The 18,396-nt window shown below is 47.2% G+C and overlaps 1 protein-coding gene and 1 long non-coding RNA gene across 2 annotated transcripts; one reads left to right on the top strand and one right to left on the bottom strand.

The window, feature by feature from the left end:
• Positions 1-1,341: 1,341 nt before the first annotated feature.
• On the top strand, positions 1,342-16,067 carry LOC308470967 (uncharacterized protein). The gene is made up of 12 exons (XM_080994725.1): positions 1,342-1,532; positions 2,108-2,224; positions 3,383-3,618; positions 4,523-4,702; positions 4,837-4,922; positions 6,637-6,740; positions 9,017-9,084; positions 10,925-11,071; positions 12,847-12,937; positions 14,018-14,142; positions 15,067-15,214; positions 15,866-16,067. Exons 1-12 carry the CDS (start codon positions 1,429-1,431, stop codon positions 15,915-15,917), a joined length of 1,458 nt encoding a protein of 485 aa, XP_080850851.1. The 5' UTR covers positions 1,342-1,428; the 3' UTR covers positions 15,918-16,067.
• On the bottom strand, positions 15,846-16,840 carry LOC308471246. The gene is made up of 2 exons (XR_013982836.1): positions 16,355-16,840; positions 15,846-16,127 (listed from the first exon to the last, which is right to left on the bottom strand). It is a non-coding gene; the product is annotated as an uncharacterized lncRNA (long non-coding RNA).
• Positions 16,841-18,396: the final 1,556 nt, after the last annotated feature.

The raw sequence follows: 18,396 nt of genomic DNA, 5'->3' as shown, positions 1-18,396 counted from the left end.
CATAAGCAGAGCCCTGGGATGCCAAACAGGGTAGTTGTGTACATGGGCTCACGATGACCTGCTGGAATGGCCTACTGTGAACTGAGCAACTGCAGCATAGGCTACAGCATCACAATCCAGTTGCCCCCAACTCTCTGAAGCATTGTGAGACCAGTCAGTCAAGGTTGAGCCACTAAAATCTGGGCCACCCTAGATTGGGTATGGGGAACCTTTGGCCCTCCAGATGCTGCTGAACTACAACGCCCAAACACAAGTGAGTGAGAAGATTAGTGATTTTTATTCTAAACAGCAAGCAATATATACATTACCAAGCAACACTTCAATCTGCCACTGGGAAGCCCTCAAGAAGTGGTGAAGTGACTCCCCCAGGTAGTCTCAATTTTTCAACAGCCCCACGGCCAACAGTCTGTGCACAAGGTTCTCAGCACTCTGCCCAAAAAACATCTGATATATAGATTAGTGATAGCTAGCCTGTATGGCTTGCCCAACTGCCTATGTGCAGGTCATTCATTAATCACCCTCTTCCCAATGCTTCTACATCAAAGAAGGTCAGAAAGTACCCATCACTATTGCGTCTTCCTTCCAGCAGATTATACATTAAAGGCTGCTCTCAGCCATCAAAGAACTTTAACAAGAGATAGAGAGGGGAAGTAAACAGAGGCAGGAAGAGATGACCATGCTAGATCAACTAACTCCTTGAAATTACAATTATTTTCCAGAAAGATTGCCCATACACCATCATCCCTGGCCATTGGCCATACATGCTGGAGCTGATGTCGAGTTGTAGTTCAACATTTGGAGGGCCAGAGTTTCCTCACTCATGTCCTCACTCATGTCTCTCTGTTAGCCGATTCCCAGATCCCTCTTTGTCCCAGCGCACTCCAACCCTTCTCACCTCCTCCCTTTGCCTCCTTTTCATCTCCCTTTAAACGAAACAAGGGAGTGGCAAGCGAGAAGCCTGGTCAGGCGGCTATAAAACAGGGCAAGTGGAAAGGCTACAGAGGTTGGATCAAATAAGTTTCTGTTAAATGCATTGCAAACTTTGTATGGGAAATGGGGTTAGCAAAAATGGAACTACACAGCGCCATCTTGTCACAGCATTAGAATGCATAAACAATGCATATACTGTTACGTGCTTTTTCTTTGCCAATATAGCTGAGTCCAGAGTCTAGCACAGTGATGGCCAAACTTTTCCCTCCAGCTGTTTTGGGACTACATCATCCCTGACCACTGGTCTTGTTAGCTAGGGATGATGGGAGTTGTAGTTCCAAAACAGCTGGAGGGCCAAGTTTGGCCATCACTGGTCTAGCAGCACAAAGAGCCATTGTGAGGTCACAGGGGTTCCACAATGCCGTCAGCAGGCAGAGGTGCCCAAGCAGGCAGGTAAACAGGCAAGGAGAGCCTCCTGGGCCATGTGCACCTGTATCCATGAATAGCCCCCATGCCTATGGCGCCGGGAGGCAGGGGATGAAGGTCGCAGAGCCCAAAGGTCTTGTGTCTCAGCTCCTCGGGAGCTGGTTACGAGCCATCCGGTAAGTTATAATGCCAGAAACTCAGAGTCAACCTCTGAAACTGGGAGACAAAAAAGGTACTTTTATTTTTACTCATTGTGCTATTAACTTATGGAACTCAGTGCTACAAGATGTGTTGGCGGCGCCTGGTGGCCACCATCTGCAATGGCTTCAAAAGAGGGGTTAGAGATATTAATGGAAGATATGGCTTTACCATAAGAGCATAAGGAAAGGCTGCTGGATCAGGCCAAAGGACCATGTGGTCCAGCATCCCATTCTCACTGTGGCCAACTGGGAAGCCTGCAAGCAGATGTCCAGGGTATTTGAGCCACCATCTTCAGATGCAATGTGCCTTCAACCACCAGTTACTGCTCTAATGACAGGACTCTTGAAAGCGTCTGGCTGGCGACTGTGGGTTACATATAGACCTTTGGTCCAAACTTGCAGGGCTCTTTTTATATTCCTATGCTGCCACTTCAAAACTTGCTCTCTGTCGTCTAGCTTCTCTCATTCATGAATTGCTCCTACCAGCTTCCACATGGCTCCTTATCCCTGTCTGTGATGATCAGAGCTAACCAAATGCTTATGCCCCACAGAGAGACCATTGCAATCCTGTTGCAGTTTGCAGAAGATCAGACCCAATGGTTACTTCAAACGGCTGCCAGTTACCGTGTCCTGAAGGCCCTGTTCCCATGTCTGGAATCCTTTGCAAGGTCAGAGCTTCTGCCAGGAAGAAAATGGGGGGGGGAGAGATGGGGAATCACAGCTGTGATTATATGGATGGTGTTCATATGGCAGGACACAAAGAGGAGACACTGAGCAAATCCTAAGTCACTTTTGATACAGTTCCAAGAATTTCAGCTTAATTATTTTAAAATAGGTGTCTAGTCCTTGGTGAGGCAGGAAGGACATTCAGAATGTGTTTCAGCAAAAAAACAAAACACAGGAGGGCACAAAATAAGGAGTCTAGTATAAATAAACTCAACTTCATGGCAGTTTCTTCGGTTCCTATCAAGGTACATGACAAATCAAAGTACAGAAAATAAATATACAGTCGTACCTTGGATCTCGAACGCCTTGTCTCCTGAAATCAGCTCCCAAACGATCAAACCCCAGAAATGAGAGTTCCAGTTTTCGAACGATTTTCAGAAGCCGAACGTCCGGCGCAGCTTCCTATTGGCTGCAGGAGCTTCCTGCAGCCAATCAGAAGCCGCACTTTCATTTCCGAACATTTAGGAAGTCCAAAGGACTTCCAGAACGGATTCCATTCGACTTCCAAGGTACAACTGTATAAGGAATTTTCAAACCTTACTGACTGAAATTTGGTTGTACATCTTATGATTTCTATTTTCCTTTATATATCACAAAATCCCCTCTTGTGGATGCAGTTTGATTTGTGAACTTTAGAGGCAGAAGAAAGTTGTCAAGCACCTCCCACACAACATTACCATTTGAGAAAATATTTAAATGTCACAACATTTCAGTCTGGAGAATGGGCTAGCCAGTTCAAATTTGCATGATGTTTCAGTTCTTCATTTTGTACTACAGTGGTACCTCGGGTTAAGTACTTAATTAGTTCCGGAGGTCTGTTCTTAACCTGAAACTGTTCTTAACCTGAAGCACCACTTTAGCTAATGGGGCTTCCCGCTGCCGCTGCGCGATTTCTGTTCTCATCCTGAAGCAAAGTTCTTAACCTGAGGTACTATTTCTGGGTTAGCGGAGTCTGTAACCTGATGTGTATGTAACCTGAAGCGTATGTAACCCGAGGTACCACTATACAGCTAAGTTCATCCTAAGGGCCAGCAGACCGCCTACAGAAATGAAGTCTAAAAAAATCTGACATGTTCTACTTTTCCTTTCCTGGTCTCAAGAAGCCAACACATAAGTTCTGCTGAGCTCACGACAAGCCCCAGCAAGAACCAAGAAGAGATAGCAGGCAGTAGCCAGAAAGATCCCACTAAAAACCACCGGGACGAAGATGGCGCGGCATTTCCCTCCCGCTCTGCAAGAGAGAACACATCTCTGCCCTCTCAGTCAATCTACACCTTATTTGACAAAGATGGGCGGCTGGATGTCTTCCGCATGCGCAAGCTGGTCTACGAGAGAGGTAGCCCCACCATCTACACTGTGGAGATGCTGGTGGCGGCAGGGAGGGGGAAGCCTGTTTCTGGCATCCTTTAGCCCCAGGGGTCGCGGGTGGCGCTGTGGTCTAAACCACAGAGCCTCTTGGGCTTGCCGATCAGAAGGTCGGCGGTTCGAATCCCCACGATGGGGTGAGCTCCCGTTGCTCAGTCCCAGCTCCTGCCAACCTAGCAATTTGAAAGCACGCCAAAAATGCAAGTAGATAAATAGGTACCGCTCCACCAGGAAGGTAAACGGCATTTCTGTGCGCTGCTCTGGTTTCGCCAGAAGCGGCTTAGTCATGCTGGCCACATGACCCAGAAGCTGTACGCCGGCTCCCTCGGCCAATAAAGCGAGATGAGCGCCACAACCCTAGAGTCATTGCGACTGGACTTAACTGCCAGGGGTCCTTTACCTTTACCTTTTTAGCCCAGGGGTGAGGAACCTTTTTCAGCCCCAAACCACATTTTCTTCAAACACAGTGGAGAATTTTGGGAGGTCATTCGTTCACAGCACAGGACCACACAGAGAATGTGGTGAAAGGACACTAAATTCAGTTTCCCGGGTGTTTGATTAGTACTAAAGCCCTGAATTTTTGTGTGGGAAGTGGAGAAGAAAGCAGTTTTGAGCTGAAAAGCAGTAGCGGGGAGGGATGCTTAACCCTTTCCCCCAGCGACATTTTTCTGTGCTTCCCGCAAAGTTGCATCCTCTTCCTTCTCGGGTTTAGACACGTGCTTGCAAGATTAACCCCAACTCCGATTCCGCCCCACCACTACTGCAGTGCTATCCATCAGGCATCTCAACTGGATGGGGACCCGTTTAAAACTGTGGTTTGGTGTTACTACACTGGGAGGGGTGGTCAATGTAGGGTAATGTGTGTCTTTTCTTAGGCACGCATCCCAGTGAGAGAAAGATCACCTGGAAGTTTCTTTTTGGGGTGTACCCAGAGAAATCCACAACTGAAGAGAGGAAGGAGCTGGACCAGCAAATGTCCTCTCAGTATCGGTGGATGAAGCGCTCGTGGAAACAGCGCTTCCCCTGGGCTGCCGTAATGAGGGTTCATTCCGACTGTAAGTACAACCAATGCCTGATGGCTTAGTATCCTGCTACATCCCTCCCACTGGGTGGAGCAACAGGGCTCCACCTCTTAAAGGGACCACACCTGGCAAATGATGTGTTGTTTACTATTCACTTACTCCTATAGTGGAGCTTTCCTTGGCGATCCAGAGACATGACGAACAATGGAGGGAAGCTGAAACAGCCAGTCCTCCTACAGATATCTTTGATGAGGTGAGATATGAAATAGAAAATTACTTTCTTGAAATGGATATTAATTAATGATGTTGAGGCGGGTAGGGTAATGAGCTGGTGAGCAAGGCGTAGTTTAACTCAGGCTCGGCAAAGCTTAGTCCTAAAATTTGTTTTCAGTGCATTCCTGTTTAGGGAAGCTTTTAATGTTTAACAGACCACTGTATTTTAATATTTTGTTGGAAGCCGATCAGAGTGGCTGGGGAAACCCAGCCAGGTGGGCGGGGTATAAATAATAATTTATATATATATTATTATTATTATGACACAACCCTGGGAAGACTGTTTCTTTTTTTAAAAAAAAAGTGTCATGCTTTAAGCACATGCAAGGTGAAGATTTTCCAGTTACCACAAAGTGACTCTTAACCAGCCAGAGGACACATAGAGTTAGTGTTTCCCAAACTTAGGTCTCCAGCTGTTTTCAGACTACAATCCCCATCATCCTTAGCTAGCAAGACCAGTGATGATGGGAACTGCAGTCCAAAAACAGCTGAAGACCCGAGTTTGAGAAACACTGAGTTAGAGGCTTCCACATCAGAGGACATTTCTTCCAAGTGGTGTTGAAATTGTAATGACTTGGAAATCTCTGCCTTTTAACTCTCAGCAAAGGGTGGTATAAAAAAAACCACTCCTTGCACATTTGAAGCCAGCACATCAGAGAAAAGACTTACCCCCAATCTTCTCCCAGACATTGTAATTCTTATATTCTTTGTGGAGAAAAACATTTAAACGCCTGGCTGCAGTCTGAAATGGTGCAGCCCAGCAATGGGTGCTACATGTGGTGTTCCCCGTGCATGTTTTTAACTCTTAGGACCAAACCAAATGACAAGACAGTGTAAGATCCACAGAGTGGATGTCCTGCAGGATTGGTTTTTGTTAGCTAAAAGCAGCTGTAGGGAGAGGTGAACCACTTCAGAGCCATGACACTGGGGGAGGAGTGGAGTTGTGTGTGGTTTTGTCCCTTTACACTTTACACTGTTTCCCACATCTGAAAAATGGTGGCGGGTGGAAGGGTGGCAGTTAGATCAGGAAAACAACAGCAGAAGGAGGAATTAAGCCCCACCTTGCCCCAGAGTTCTAGTCCCAATCCACCCTCACTCTGCATGGCTGCTTTTCACTTTCAAGGAAATGGATCTTGACTCTTGAGAAGGGATTTGATGGAAGGAAGAGAGTCATGTCAGGGATCTCCTGATGTCTTATCCTCCTATTTTACAATGGTCATAGAGTATAGGGCTCCATCTTGAGAAGGTTTTCAGAAGCATCTACTGGCCACAGAATCCTGGACCAGGCTGGCTCTTGGCCTAATCCAGCACACAATTACTCCATTCCCAGACATGGGGTGGAACTGAGAACTCACGAAATATGCTTCCAAGCGTCAGTGTGCTAACTAGCCCTTCCTTAATGTTAAGTTGTGGGTGAACATATCAGACGACACAGCGATTCTTCAAACAGCTCTTGTTTATTCACAGGCCAGAACAGAACTGAATTGAAGGGTTCAGTCAGCCTGCTTATATAGAGCTCCAGTACAACGTAACTGTAACAATTTTCTAAAACTATCCAATCACTGAATGTCACTTTCGATCCCTTATTTGCATAACTATCTACAGTATCCCCCTGCTGGCCCAGGGTGAGAACTTCAGTATATAACACCTAATGTCTCCCACTCTAACGTCAATGCAATTCTGTCTTTCGTCAGCATAGCCTGCCCTTCTCGCACATTAACGAGCAACAGTTCCAAAAGGCGCTTCAAGACATTGATGCCGACGTACCCCAGACGGACAGACACCGGACATTCTTTCAGTGAGAAGTTGGCCCTCCCCAGCCAAGGCAAAACAAAAAGTTGGGACTTCCAGCAAATTTTGAAAATTCAGATTCTGAAAATTCAAAGGGGGGATTTCCTGAATGATGTACAGGCCTGTGTAAACTATGACCACTGCTTCCCCCACAAGCTGGAATCAGCTCGCCAGGTCCTGTCTTCACACATACACACATCCATTTTTGCAAACCCAGGCAGGCAGGAATCAAACCCACTGGAGGGTTGCCGCTCATACCTGGCAGTTTTCATTTAGTTTGGTAGGCATTGTGCAGGTCTGAAGTCAAATATTGTAATATCCCAACAGATTATACCCAAACATGGACAAGTCTGCCCTCTCCTTCAGGAAGAAGTGCGCAGAACATTTCTTCCTGGGATTATTTGGCTTGTAACAGCAGAGGAATTTGACATATAGGACTTTTCCAAAACTCAGATCACATTACTAAGCTGTCAGCATTCGTCAAAAGCTGGAATATGCCCTACCCCCCACAATCTGGGGGGGGGGGGAGAGGGGGAACCCCACACCTCAAAATGAAAACTTTAAGCCAAGAAACATGTGATACAGGAGACGGGTGATCATATCTCCTTTTCATTATTCGTTTTAGCTTAAAAGCAGTTCTGATTTTGCTCAGAGAGCAATGGCGCTGGTGGAAGGAAAGTTTAAACCTTCCCACTCCTGTGATGTTTTGCTGGTCTAAATCTACCATGACACTGCTGTTAGCACCAGTGGGTGGGTGGGATTTAGATCAGGAAAGGAGGGCAGGGCAAAGGGTTAAGGATTCCCTAATCTAGCATCACTCCTCCAGGAAAACTAGAATCCCCTCACACAGAGAGAGAGAACTGTTTCGAAGGGTGTTTTTTTAAAAAATTATTATTATTATAATTTTAAGTTGAAATATCCAATCAGAAATTGTCACTCCTCTTTTGGGCCTGAGATAATCAGGTTTCAGGTTATCCCCACGCAGAACCTGCTACACCTACGTATATACCTGTTACACAAATTGCCCTATACGAGCAGACTTGCCAGTCCTTTTGTAGTACCTACTGTTAGATTCCTCCCTGCTTCCCATTATCACACATCCAGCCCTTTCCAGTTACATTCTTCTCCTGCCCTCTCTGGTCCTGAATATCTTCTTTTGTAATTCCTGTACTACAGCAGAGCTTTGAGGCAGCTATTGGGGAATACTCTCTATCCTCCAAACCTCTATCGTTTATATACAGGTTTTAACGTAGCCTCTCCCAAAGAATGTTGGGGATTGTAGTTTGGTTAGTGTTGAGAATTTTCCCTTGGAAATCCCTATTCTCACTGCTACTGTCCACCAAGCCTCCTTGAAGAGCAGGAATAGTCGTTGACAGTGTCGATACATCCAGTAGTGCGGCAGGAGAGCTGAAAATAAGGCCAATATATTTCACCTCTGGTTTCAGACACTTTGGTCGGAACAAAGTATACACTTCCAGAATGAGGTCCTGTTGCTCGGTCCCTGCTCCTGCCAACCTAGCAACATCAAAGTGCAAGTAGATAAATAGGTACCACTCTGGCGGGAAGGTAAACGGCATTTCCGTGCACTGCTCTGGTTCGCCAGAAGCGGCTTAGTCATGCTGGCCACATGACCTGGAAGCTGTACGCCGGCTCCCTTGGCCAGTAAAGCGAGATGAGCGCCGCAACCCCATAGTCAGCCGCGACTGGACCTAACGGTCAGGGGTCCCTTTACCTTACTTCTGGTAAATGAGCCAACCAAACCGCTAGAGCAGGCATAAGAAAACTCAGCCCTCCAGATGTTTTGAAACTACAATTCTTATCATCCCTGACCACTGGTCCTGTTAGCTAGGGATGATGGGAGTTGTAGTCCCAAAACATCTGGAGGGCCAAGTTTGCCTATGCCTGCCCTAGAGAGTTGTGAACATTTGTGTCCTGGGCTACCCATGTATTATCTGAAACCAAAGGGGTGCATTGGTTGCCAGATGTGATTTCCCTCCCCAGCTCTCCTACCCCACTATTGAATCAACTTTAATTCTAGGGCTCTGACTGGGAACATGTGAAGGAATAGCGCGGGGGGGGGGGGGCGGATCCTCTGAGTATGTGCCAAGTTCCTTTCCCTTGCCAGTGAATAATCCCAGCTAATGGATCTAAGGAACTGGCCACTCAAAACTGTCCCAGATGCTTTCTCCTCTTTTTAGAACTAATTTGGGGTACACTCATGATCAAGGCCACCACCATAATACCTAGCGTATGGATTTATTCTCTCTCTCTCTCTCCCCCCAGACGCGAAGGACTAGTGAATCTGCTTTACCTCCGGGAAATTCTCGTCACGTACGTGGCCTTCCACCAAGGTGAGGAAACTGCTGTACTCGACCCACTTCCAGGAATCTCACTTGATGGCATCAGATGTCTGCCTGCCAGCTTCCCTGCTCCATTCACCTCCACCCCTCTATCCGTTCCTGACACTTTACAGGCCTGCCATTCATCATTTATATGGTGCTTTTAATTTGCCATGTCCTTTTCAACCCAAAGTGTTTCTCAAAGAGGCGTAGGGCTTTTCTCAAGGCAGTTCAGGGGCGGAACAGACCTTCCCCTCAGGAGGTCTCTGCTAAACATCCCACAGCCAGCAGTGTAGACCGTGCTAGATATAGCGCGTACATTTTTGCACAAGAAGGAATGTGCAAAACTCCCTAGACCCACTCTGTATGCATCACACTCACGTGTCTAAGCCCACGTGTGTCCACTGCTCGTGTGTATTCATACACACGCTACCAGGGTTCTTTGGGGCAGGGAAAGCCAGAGCTATTAAAATGGTGCTTTAAATGTATGCCATGGATGTGACCTTAGCACCCTCGCTTTCTACAGAATCCCATCATGAAAATATAAAACTGCAGACCCAAAGATGACATCCAGACCAGTCTTGCCAATGCTATACTTCTGTCATAGATCTAGCGTACCAGAGTCTGTGAAGTGTAGAACTTAATAAAGGGTAGTATTTAGACAATATTTGGAATATGAAGGGAGAATACAAGCTGCAGAACTGTGCCACGCAATAAATTCCTGAGCTAGGCTTATGCGAAACAGCTTAGCTGGGCTAGCTAAGTGCAGAGCCATGAAAAAACAATAGGGAGCCAGGGACAAAACCATTAACTGTCCTTGGCAATGCAAAAAGCTATCCTTCCCCCCTGCTCTGAGGAGTGGACAGCGAAAGGAGATCTGGGAAGTAGCCAAGGTGGCAGGAGCATGTTGTCACAGGAAAAAGTGTCCTTTTTGAAATCTAAAGGTGCAGGAGGAAGTAGACAGGATTCCAGGCCACGAAGGGCAAAACCACCTTGGCAGGCTGGGACAGAGGCACGAGAGGGGCTGCAGGAAACCTTGAACTCCATGCTTGCTGGCTGGAGGAAGCTGTACTGAGAAACCAGGAGCCATGACTGACTGTTGCTTTGGACCTCAACTTGCTGAAGCTATGAGAGGAGCAATGAGAGACACTCTTGGGGTAGAATGTTCTGCACCCCTCCACTGAAGGCTTTAGGTGTAAATATGTGTAAAAGAAACCCTATTTCTTCATGACACTAGCCTTAATTTTGCCAACGGAAACACAATAGCTGGGCATGTGCCTGGACCCCCTGGAATCTTGCTACCGCTCGGCAGAGATTAGGGGTAGCTCACAACCTCTGTAACGATAGATTCTTTCTCTGCTTTTAAAGCAGCCCAAGAGTAAACAGGGTTGTTGCAGAGTAAAGGGATGCAAAGATGTAGTCAGCAATGGGTAACTGCAGTAGTGGGCTCAGATTGTGATCTTTGGGGATTCCAACTACACAAGTATATCATCCCCCCCCCCCCCCTGTGAACAGTAGAGGAGCGTGCTCTTCTGGATTCATGATTCTGTGATATTTTGAGCTATTTATTATCCCTTTATTGCATGACACTTTGCACATGCCATGTTTCCCCCCTAAATGGCTGCAAGGTGGGCTGGCAATTCCGGGTGCCAACAGCACTTCTTCCCATAGCTGTCAACTTTCAGATTTGAAAATAAGGGATCAGCAGCCTCACCTGTCCCGGGGACAGTCTACGGGATATCTAACAATCCAGGAAGCAGCGAGAAACAGCGCTGGAATAAGGGAATTTCCCGCAAAAAAAGGGAAGGTTGACAGCTTCTTCCCTACTGCTGGTTTCTTTCCTCCTCTGCAGACATCGGATACTGCCAGGGCATGAATGACTTTGCCAGCCGCTTTCTGGAGACCCTGGAAAATGAGACTGAAGCCTTCTGGTGCTTTGTGGGCTACATGAGACGTTCAGCGTGGAGTTTCACCACCATGGGTGTTCGCCGCAAGACACGTGAGAAAGTGGGGAGGGAGAGAAAGAAACACCTCCCCACAACATCTGATGCAAACATACATTATCCTCTCCAGGTTTAAGCACCAGGGAGGAATGGACTGTTCTGAAAATTTTCAGGGAATGTGGATTGTGGAAAGTGTCAACTGAATGCTGCCTGTGATGTCACTCCAAAAAATCCCATAGTTATTTTGCAACTGCCCCCCCTTTAAATGCCTTAGAATTAACATATGAATTGGTAAACTTACATGTGGCATAGGGGAAGAGGCACAACCATTGCTCACCCCGTGTTCCATTTGCTAGAATGCAGATCCGCCATGCAAATTGCAAAATTAGGAAGAAACCTCGCTCACACCATGCGTGAAGAACCTAGCTGTGGCCTCTCTAGATATTGTAACTGTCTTCGGCCAGGGAGAAAGAAATATGGGAGTGGACAGTTAACCAAGCAGTGGAAAGGGACATTGGGAGAGAGGAGGCAGTGGTGTAGCATGGGTTGCTGGCATCCCGGGCAGGCAAGCTGACGCTGACAATGGAGCAACCCCCCACCAGAGCCAAGAAGGACCATGCTGCACTGCCTACCTGCACGCACAGGGCGAGCCTGCCTGGCTGACGTGGCCCTTGGTGGACGGATCACCCTGAAGCCTGCAAAGAGGAGAGCTGGGCTAGTCTATGCTGAGGTTGCCTGCCTCCCTCCATCAATGCCTGCTCACCATGGGCCTAGGCTGCTCCCACCGCCAACAGGGAGAGGGAAGCATATGCACCCCCAATGCACCCAGGGCAACTGCCCCTCTCAACCCCCCCCCAACGCTATGCCACTGAGAGGAGGTATATGGTCTCCTGGCTTCTATTTGCTGGACCATGTGTATTAGGTCAGGCATAGGCGAACTCGGCCCTCCAGATGTTTTGGGACTACAACTCTCATCATCCCTAGCTAACAAGACCAGTGGTCAGGGATGGTGGGAATTGTAGTCCCAAAACAGCTGGAGGGCCAAGTTTGCCTATGCCTGTATTAGGTCTTAGATTGAAGGAGAGAGGGTATTGATAGGCAGAGCTGTGTGCAATTAAATAGAAAAAGACTATCCTGTGCTAAGAAAAGCTAAATTCTGCAACCTGAATAAAGCCAAAGGGCATACATTTGCTAAAGAATCTACTTTGTTCAGCTTTTGCAAGTCATGGGGAAGAAAAAAGAAGCTCCACTCCCCACCCCAGCAAAGTCCACCGGCCTTGGACATTTTACCAGGCATTGCTCATGATGTGCATGTAATGTTTCCTCCAGGTGAGAACACCTCTTTTGACATGTTGGCAACCGTTGCAAATCAGGATCTTTGTCACCACCTGTCCCAGTTTTGCCCCTCTCCAGAGAGCAGTTTGTTGAGGGCAAAGATGGCATGGGGACATGGGGTTGGTTGGTTGAGTGCATGATTTGAGGCATTCTTTTGGCGCTGTGGGTTAAACCACAGAGCCTAGGGCTTGCCAGTCAGAAGGTCGGCGGTTCAAATCCCCACGACAGGGTGAGCTCCCGTTGCTCGGTCCCTGCTCCTGCCAACCTAGCAGTTTGAAAACACGTCAAAGTGCAAGTAGATAAATAGGTACCACTCCGGCGGGAAGCTAAACGGCGTTTTGGTGCGCTGCTCTGGTTCGCCAGAAGCGGCTTAGTCCTGCTGGCCACATGACCCGGAAGCTGTGTGCCGGCTCCCTCGGCCAATAAAGCGAGATGAGCGCCACAACCCCAGACAGTCAGGGGTCCCTTTACCTTTACCTTTCTCCTGCCTGCACAGAAATCTGTGAGGAGCTTCTGAAACACGTGGACCCAGAACTGTATGACCACATCGAGAGCGTGTCCAGTGACAAGCTGCTCTTTTGCCTCAGGTAAAAAAAAAATCCCCACCTCCCTACAAACCCTGGACAAGGAGGAAGGAGCAAACTGCAGAGATCCCCACAGAAGGGATGGCTCTCAGCCAGCATGCAGAGGTGACCAAATTCTGCAACAAGAGCTTGATTTTGTGACCTGCATAAATCATACAAATTAAGCCCATCCTGAATAATTGATTATGCAGACACAAGTTTTGCATAATCAGCATCTATGCCTCTAAGATATGGAAGCTAGCACCCATGCAAAGACCTCTTTAAAATACAAAGCTTTATCTGTGTGTTTCTTTCCTTATATACTATACTAGGCCTTCCACTCTTGCTGTCAACTTGTCCAATACGTACTTCTTAATTTCTAGCTCTGATTACTGGGGCTGGTGGGGAAAAATACATGCTGTGCATGCTCCATCACACATTAAGCGGGACGAAGTGTTCCAAGGGTGCTAGTGCTGAACCCCAGGAGAGTGGTCTGCATCAGATTTGACCCAGGCCAAGGAAGGACCTAGAAATGGGCTAGAGGGGTCTGTAAAGAAGTGGGCTTTTGTCAGTGTAAAATGAAAGGCTAAGACGGTCAGTTTTCCTTATCCATCACCTCTTGCAACCCTCTATGTCAGGGGTAGGCAACCTAAGGCCCGGGGGCCGGATGCGGTCCAATCGCCTTCTCAAGTCTGGCCCACGGACCGTCCGGGAATCAGAGTGTTTTTACATGAGCAGAATGTGTCCTTTTAGCATGTTTCTGGGATAAACTCTTAGCATGTTTCTGCGATAAACTCTATTACAAAGCAGGGAAGTAGGTTTCAGCATACAATTTAAGGGCAGCAAGTGGTCAGTTAATTAATGTTTATTTATTTTTGCAAGCCACTGACTCACTCAAAAAATATATATGCTGATCTACAGTTTTTATTACTACAATTATGACCATTTTGGCATCTCTGGGTTATTTGTGTGGCATAGGAATTCATTCATTCCCCCCCCCCCCAAAAAAAAATAGTCCAGCCCCCCCACAACGTCTGAGGGACGGTGAACCGGCCCATGGCTGAAAAAGGTTGCTGACCCCTGCTCTATGTGCCTCTATGTCAGGTGGCTGCTGCTACTTTTCCAGAAGGACTTAGACCACTCTGATGCTGTGAGGGTCCTAGAGATCAGCGCCTTGGAATCTGAGAGGATGAATTTTGGAGCCTGGATCTGGCTGACTCGTAGGGAAGGTGAGCCCTGTGCTCTTGGGAAGCAGGTCCCTGGAGGCACGGCAGTAGCATAAACTGTGTTTCCTCCACCTGGGGACAAGAATGATGCACATCATTCTGCCATGTGAGCATTCTGCTGCCTCCTTTCACTGTGCATTTATACCAGGCTAGAAATGTCTTAGGGAGAAGGAAATGGTGTTTCTGGGATCATCTTCTTTGGCGATCACTCATAGCCAAGTAAGATTGTCTTCCATAAACACGGTTTTAACAATGAGTCCATAAGTGACTGTGGAGGCCAATTCTGAATCCACACCTTCTTCCACAGTGGGGATATTGGTTTCCGGGCAGGAGTTGATCACGGTGTGGATTTGCCAATTTCCTCTTAGCATGTTTCTGGGATAAACTCTATTACAAAGCAGGGAAGTAGGTTTCAGCAAACAATTTAAGGGCAGCAAGTGGTCAGTTAATTAATGTTTATTTATTTTTGCAAGCCACTGACTCACTCAAAAAATATATATGCTGATCTACAGTTTTTATTACTACAATTATCACCATTTTGGCACCATTTGTATTTTCTTGCCTCAGATTGTCTTTGCAAGTGAAATACATCCTTCAGTACAATTTCAGTGGCAACATTAGAAAATGATCAAAATGGGAGTCAAATTCTAAGAGGGAGTCAAATTGCAAGGTGATACGAAATTTTGAATCGGCGTGAATCTTTGCTTCAGCTCTAATGGGAGAGCAGGGAGTTGCTGGTTTCCTCAGAGGGGACTTTATCAAGGAAAAGCCCCTTTACGTAACCTTGCTCCACAACTCATCCCCATCCCCAGGTCCCCCATCACTGAGTTTTCCTGGTGCCTCACTCGCAAACAACTCCCTGAATTGGTCTAGGTCCACAATCCAAAAGAAGTCCTGGAGAAAACATACAATATTCTCTGCCAATAGGTGAGGAGCCCCTGCCAGGCCCTTTCACATCTGTAGATCGGGAGGAAATCACGTTTGAAGTGCTGCTTTGCATTGCCGTCCTGATCAAGAACAGGAGGAAGCTGCTGCAATACCAGGACGTCAGTGACTTTTACCTGTTTGCACAGAGGTAAGCAACACAGCTACCTATGAAGTGGAGCTTTAAAGTTCTGGAGATGCATGTTGTACTAGTTAAGGGCAGGAGAGGCTGGTGTGCCCATAATGACTGACTAGGGAGACAGACACTAGGTGGGGCCAGAGTCAGGAAACTAATTCTGCTTATCTCCAGCTGAAGCAAAGAAAAAGCAGGCAGTGCTCCTCTGTCCCATTCCTTCCTGGGTCTTCTCCTCACCTGCTGGGCAGCACACTTGGAGACCTTGGAGACACAGTAGGGGCAGACAATAGAAAGAAACTGGTCTTTTATGCCACTTCAGCTGGAGATGTGAAGAGCAATGTCAGATGTCCGAGGCAAGAGATGACAACTTTGATATTGTCTATAGAGATGCTTCTCTGCTGCTGCATCTGCCTGGCCTTTAAGTGTAAGGACTTAAGAAGAACGTGGCTAGATCAGATCACAAGTTCATCTAGGCTAGCAACAGGATCCAGCCAAATGCTTCATTGCCAAAGAACTGACCGCTTAGCTAGCTGGGTCATCATCCTGACCCAGCACTCCTATGCTTCCAAAAGAGGAGTCCAAGTGTGGTTCCCAGCAAGTCGTGTGATATGAGTTTGCTATCAAATGAGGGTAGCTGGGCTGATGATTTTGCTACTCTTGGCACAGGTTGCAGGGGAGACTTCAGCTGAACACACTGCATGGGGAAGAGCGGCGATAATGAGTGACCTCTTAAGAGCAGGGATCTAAAGAGGACTACAAAAAACACCCCACCCCCCATGGACTTGAGTGGCCCCTGCAGGAAGAAATGAGATCACCATCTCTTTGGAAGCCAATCTCCAATGAAGCTATAAGCAATATCAACCTAGAATTTTGTCACAGCCTCTTAATAAGCAAACATAGAAACTAGGACACCTTCTCCACCTCAAACCTAAATACAGTGGTACCTCGGGTTAAGTACTTAATTCGTTCCGGAGGTCTGTTCTTAACCTGAAGCATCACTTTAGCTAATGGGGCCTCCTGCTGCCGCCTTGCCACTGGAGCCCGATTTCTGTTCTCATCCTGAAGCAAAGTTCTTAACCTGAAGCACTATTTCTGGGTTAGTGGAGTCTGTAACCTGAAGCATACGTAACCTGAAGCGTATGTAACCCGAGGTACCACTGTATCCTACAATATTAGTTTCTGCCCATTTCAAACAAGATGTGGCTCCCACTCAAGGGATGCTGTGAGTTGCAGTTCTGTTTAAAGCTGTTGGGCTTTCTAACAAAAGACACATGTACACTACAGACTTAAAACTGATTTAACAGTCATTCCAGCTCCTCAGGACACACTGGGAACTACAGCTCTGTCTATAGGAATCTCTCAGCACCTTCACCAAAATTACAGCTCCCAGGATTCTTCGAGAGAAAGCCAGGACAGTTAAAACTGCAATAAAACCAATATACAGGTTTGTAGTGTAGATTTGCCCTAAAACTTATCGGCACATTCACAAAACAAACGGCAATTACCAGTGTTCATTACCAATGAAAAACACCCAGGGCTAACCATTTCGCATGATGAACCAAGGAAAATGAGGAACGGTTTGGAGAGCAAACCGTTGCCTTGAACCCAGAGAGATGACAGACGCACTGATATTTCTGCAAAATGTCTGTTTCGAGGCTGTGGCTGTTTGCGTGGGGGGGGGGGTATTCAGGGACCGTACAGATGCTTAGAATTCTAAAGTCTAAATACCGAAAACTTTTCATAGATAGTGAGCAGAACGTTCCCCTCTTCCTCTTCCCTCACTTTTTCCCATTATCCATCCTAAACTCCATAATCTAGAAGGTAGTTTTACTGCTCTACCCCTTGGCAGCTGCTGGGCTTGAAAGCACTATATTCACTTGGTTTCCTTAAACCAGGGTTGAGAAACTTTTGGTCCTCCAGATGTTGCGGAACTACAACTCCTATCAATCCCAGTAAGCATGGGCAAATGGCCAGCAATGATGGGAGTTCTAGTTCAGCAACATCTGGAGGACCAAAGGTTTTCTAACCCTGCCTTAAACCATTATAACCCCTGAACTGGAGAGGGATGCAGAGAAAAACCCAACAGAAATTGTTTTAAAAGATTTGGGGCACATGGTCTGTGGGGGGAGACACGAGAACTGGAATGAGTTCATTTTACAGTGAACAGGGAGAGAAATATATGGAGTATCAGCAAAAGCAATGGCTTTTTCAGAAGGAAATATTTTTTCCCCCATTCAATCCTGGCCTAAACAAACAGCTCAGTATCTGGTATTCTGTGCCTGCACTTTACCACTGTGGGTCAGGGAATCTGCTGGCTGAATGTTTTTCCCATATTAAAAAGCAAAACCTCCATGCACATAGAACACTCCTGTTAGAGAAGGATGTCCCCGTCCCCCCAATACACTCACACTGGAAGGTCATTCAAGCCTGCAATCCCCAACCTGTAGTCTCAAGTGGTTTATTGTCCATAAATAGCTTTATCATGTGATTTGCTGTTTGTCTAGCCTAGACATGAGCCCCAGTGATGGGGGAGGGGATCTGTAGTCCATTCTCAACTTTGGCCAGATTTCATAATGGGCATATAACAGTGCCCAATGGGATAGAAGAATATACACAGAGAAAGACAACAGGGTTTTTTTTAGAATGCTTTGGAAGCAAATTCATTCCGTACAAAGAGACTTAAATGCAAGCGAAACCAGGCAACAGAAAGGGAGAGCTGGGAGATGGTTCAGAGTCTGTTCAGAACAGGCTGCGAGAGAAAGGAAATAGCAAGAACTGAGAAAGAAACACTGAATAAGCATTGTCAGGCAACATGGTGCCAACCTGGTGCAATGACAGCAACACCCAGGCGCCTCTTACCCATAGAGGCTAGTGGTGCGGGGCGCCAGGGCGCCAAGTTCTGGAGGGCGCCAGGCAAGAGTCCAGGGAACACAGAATGAGCGCAATGAGTGAGCAAGGGTGCATGCGCCGCTCCGGCTGAGCATCGGCTCGGTTTTTTCCCTTTTAGCCTGCAGGTGCCGAATTCTGCGGGGCGCCAGAAGGCTAAAAGGGGAAAAACCAAGCCGCTCACTCGCTCAGTGTGCTGCCTGCCATGGCCACCGTGGCACAAAGCAGCCAGCCAAGCCGGGAAGCACCGCGTCCAGCCTCCACCTCTACCCCGCCAGAGGAGCCACCCTCCAGCCACTGCCCACCTCCTC

The sequence above is a fragment of the Podarcis pityusensis genome (genome assembly GCF_964106645.2).
Source record: "Podarcis pityusensis genome assembly, chromosome: 2".
Lineage (NCBI taxonomy): Eukaryota > Metazoa > Chordata > Lepidosauria > Squamata > Lacertidae > Podarcis > Podarcis pityusensis.
Note: the sequence above shows the minus strand (reverse complement) of the source record. Positions and strands in the feature narration are given on the sequence as shown.

Excerpts from the sequence above, each read along its gene's own strand:
- LOC308470967 (XM_080994725.1), top strand. The coding sequence starts at position 1,429 with ATGAATAGCCCCCATGCCTATGGCGCCGGGAGGCAGGGGATGAAGGTC. Across the intron at positions 4,923-6,636 it reads CTACAGATATCTTTGATGAG|CATAGCCTGCCCTTCTCGCA; the intron begins GTGAGATATGAA and ends GTCTTTCGTCAG. Across the intron at positions 14,143-15,066 it reads CTGGCTGACTCGTAGGGAAG|GTGAGGAGCCCCTGCCAGGC; the intron begins GTGAGCCCTGTG and ends CTCTGCCAATAG.